General features: G+C 54.9%; 1 protein-coding gene across 1 annotated transcript; it reads right to left on the bottom strand.

Moving 5' to 3' along the window:
* Positions 1-1039: 1039 nt before the first annotated feature.
* Positions 1040-2191, bottom strand: CCL21 (C-C motif chemokine ligand 21). The gene is made up of 4 exons (XM_033238224.1): positions 2029-2191; positions 1806-1926; positions 1536-1709; positions 1040-1462 (listed from the first exon to the last, which is right to left on the bottom strand). Exons 1-4 carry the CDS (start codon positions 2093-2095, stop codon positions 1429-1431), a joined length of 396 nt encoding a protein of 131 aa, XP_033094115.1. The 5' UTR covers positions 2096-2191; the 3' UTR covers positions 1040-1428.
* Positions 2192-2499: the final 308 nt, after the last annotated feature.

Genomic DNA, 2499 nt, shown 5'->3' with positions numbered 1-2499 from the left:
CCTCGTGATCTGCCTGCCTTGGCCTCCCAAAGTGCTGGGATTACAGGCATGAGCCACTGTGCCCAGTCTCGAGGTTCCTACCTTTCTTGCCCTTCCCCAGGATCTGTTCCCTTCTTTCTCACATTGCCCGGCCCAATCTGATGGCCTCTTCTCTCCCTGCCTAGAAGTGAGTGGGGATATAGAAGGGTCTTCACTCTGGGGAGGAAGAGGTAGAGGAGAGCCATCTGGGGCCTTTCAGGAGAGGAGACTGATTCACACTGAATCCTGGGATTCTGAAAACCTGATCCAGGAGACTTATTCCTTGACTTCAAGGGGTTTAAGGGGCTAAAGTAGTCTGGATCTCAGCCAGGAAAGAAATGGGGGAAAAAAGGGAGGAGGTTTTTCCATCTGGAAGGAGGCTGAGCAAGTTCAGGGGCCCAGATAGGAACAGAAGGAGAGCACAACAGCCCCATTAAACAAAGAGGAGAGGTCGAGGCCCGAGCTTCACTGAATAGGGCTCAAGCAAGTCCCCTTGGGTCTTTGCCTTCCACGGGCTCTCTCAGGGCTGGAACTGTGCTAGGGTAGGTTTCAATATAACTTGTGTTTGTCTGTGTTATAGAGGGGCCCAAGCCACAGCTTCCCTCCTAGGGACCCTTCCAAAGAACTACTTGGAGGGTCTCATTGACTAGTTCCCAGGGAAAGGAGGGGAGTCTCTGGGATATCTGGGAAAAGGTCTGAAGGTCATGGAAAAGATCTGAAGGTCACTCCTGGAGTTAGTGCTGAACAGATTCAGGGTCTCAGAGGCCTGCAGAGCTGTGGGGGATGTGTGCTCCATGTCCACCATCTCTCCATTGGCAGAATTCCTCAGAAGACCGGGTCCTACCCTGTCCATCAACCTCCCTTTAACTGCCTAGGGGTGTGGGCACCCGAGAGGCAAGGAAACTCTTGGGGTAGATGGGAATATAGCATTTGTCAGCCTGAGTTTTCAACTCAGAGTGTGTGACCCCACCCTGTAGGGGCTTTGGCATCCCAGTGGACATAAACACATGGGAACAGGTACTTGGGTGGGAGGCCGGAACAGCTTTTTATTCAGTTAGGTATAAGTCATATTTACAAGGAAGAGGTGGGGTACACTGGGAAGCAGTATCAAGTCCAGGGTCCTGGTGATTCTCCTTCGAGGGGACAGTCCTGCTGCCTCCTCTCATGCTCCCTGGGAGATTCTCCCTCCTCGGCCTCTCTGGGCCTGGCCTGGTGTGGGCAGCTCAGCCATGCAGGGTAGAGCTGGGAATGCAGATGGAGTGGTTAAAGCAGGAGAAAGAGTGTGGTAATGCCAGCATGGGGTGGCTGCTCCAGGGCCCCTGAGCATAGCCTCCTTCTTGCCTTTTGGGTTCAGGCTTCAAGCCCTGGTGAGGCTGGTGGGGTCTCCAGGGCTCCAGGCTGCTCACTAGGCTATGGCCCTTTAGGGGTCTGTGACTGCTCAGTCCTGTGAGGGCAGAAGAGGGGTGTGAGGGGCTGACTGAGGCTCCCCTTTACCCACGTCCCTTCAGATTCCTCACCTCTTGCAGCCCTTTCCCTTTTTGCCATTCTTGGGGACCCCCCTGTCCTTCCTGCAGCCCTGGGCTGGTTTCCGTGGGGCTGGTGTCTTGTCCAGATGCTGCATCAGCTGCTGCACCCAGAGCTCCTTTGGGTCTGCACATAGCTCTGCCTGAGAGCGCTTTCGGGGTAAGAACCTGCGGGTGGGGGGGCTAGTAAGCCTTCTTAGTCTTGCCCACCATGCCCTCCCCACCCCATCACCAGCCTGTACCCACCCCTTTGTGTCCACTCACAGGATAGCTGGGATGGAGCAGCCTAAGCTTGGTTCCTGCTTCCGGTAGCTGCGGACAACCTTGGCGGGAATCTTCCTTTGGCTGTACTTGAGGCAACAGTCCTGAGCCCCTCCATCACTGCCTGCAGGGTGGGATTCACAGGGAGCCAGGGGCTGCTTGCAAGCTCCTACCCTGGCCTCTTCATCCCCTTAGCCCCATCCAAGGCCCCTCCCTGCCTTGGTACCTTGGGTCCCGGGGATGCCAAAGGCCAGAACCAGGATAAGGAGGCTCAGAGCCAGTGACTGAGCCATGTCTGTGGTAAAGGGTGAGTAAGAGGCCAGAGCTGAGGGTGAGGTGGGCAGCTGCAAGTTGGGGGTCTGTGCGTGGGCTGGGATTGGCCTGCTATTTATGTAGCCAGACACTTTCACTTCCCTTCTCTTATCCCCACTCCTTTTCCTTCCTGAAAGCTGGATCCGCTGGCACTCAGCCCCACTTATCTCAAACTAAATGGACTGTCCTCAGTTGCCAAATTTTATGTCCTCATCAGTTGAATATGTCGGGCCTGAGCCTTCCTTCTATTCCCAGCTACTGCTTTCATGCAGGCCTCACCACCTCTCTCCTGGTACACCAGGACTGTCTCCTCACTACGCTCCAGGATCCATACCCTTCCCCTCCTTCCAGCAAATCTGATTATTAAATTGTAAGAGTTCTTTTT

Source organism: Trachypithecus francoisi, unplaced genomic scaffold (assembly GCF_009764315.1).
Source record: "Trachypithecus francoisi isolate TF-2019V2 unplaced genomic scaffold, Tfra_2.0 Lachesis_group16, whole genome shotgun sequence".
NCBI classification, from domain to species: domain Eukaryota; kingdom Metazoa; phylum Chordata; class Mammalia; order Primates; family Cercopithecidae; genus Trachypithecus; species Trachypithecus francoisi.
Note: the sequence above shows the minus strand (reverse complement) of the source record. Positions and strands in the feature narration are given on the sequence as shown.

What these genes read in the sequence shown, in the direction of transcription:
- CCL21 (XM_033238224.1), bottom strand. Translation starts at nt 2,095, where the DNA reads ATGGCTCAGTCACTGGCTCTGAGCCTCCTTATCCTGGTTCTGGCCTTT. An exon ending in TGCTCCATCCCAGCTATCCT is followed by an intron (nt 1,710 to 1,805) that starts GTGAGTGGACAC and finishes CCCCACCCGCAG; the next exon opens with GTTCTTACCCCGAAAGCGCT. An exon ending in AAGGGAAAGGGCTGCAAGAG is followed by an intron (nt 1,463 to 1,535) that starts GTGAGGAATCTG and finishes CTGCCCTCACAG; the next exon opens with GACTGAGCAGTCACAGACCC.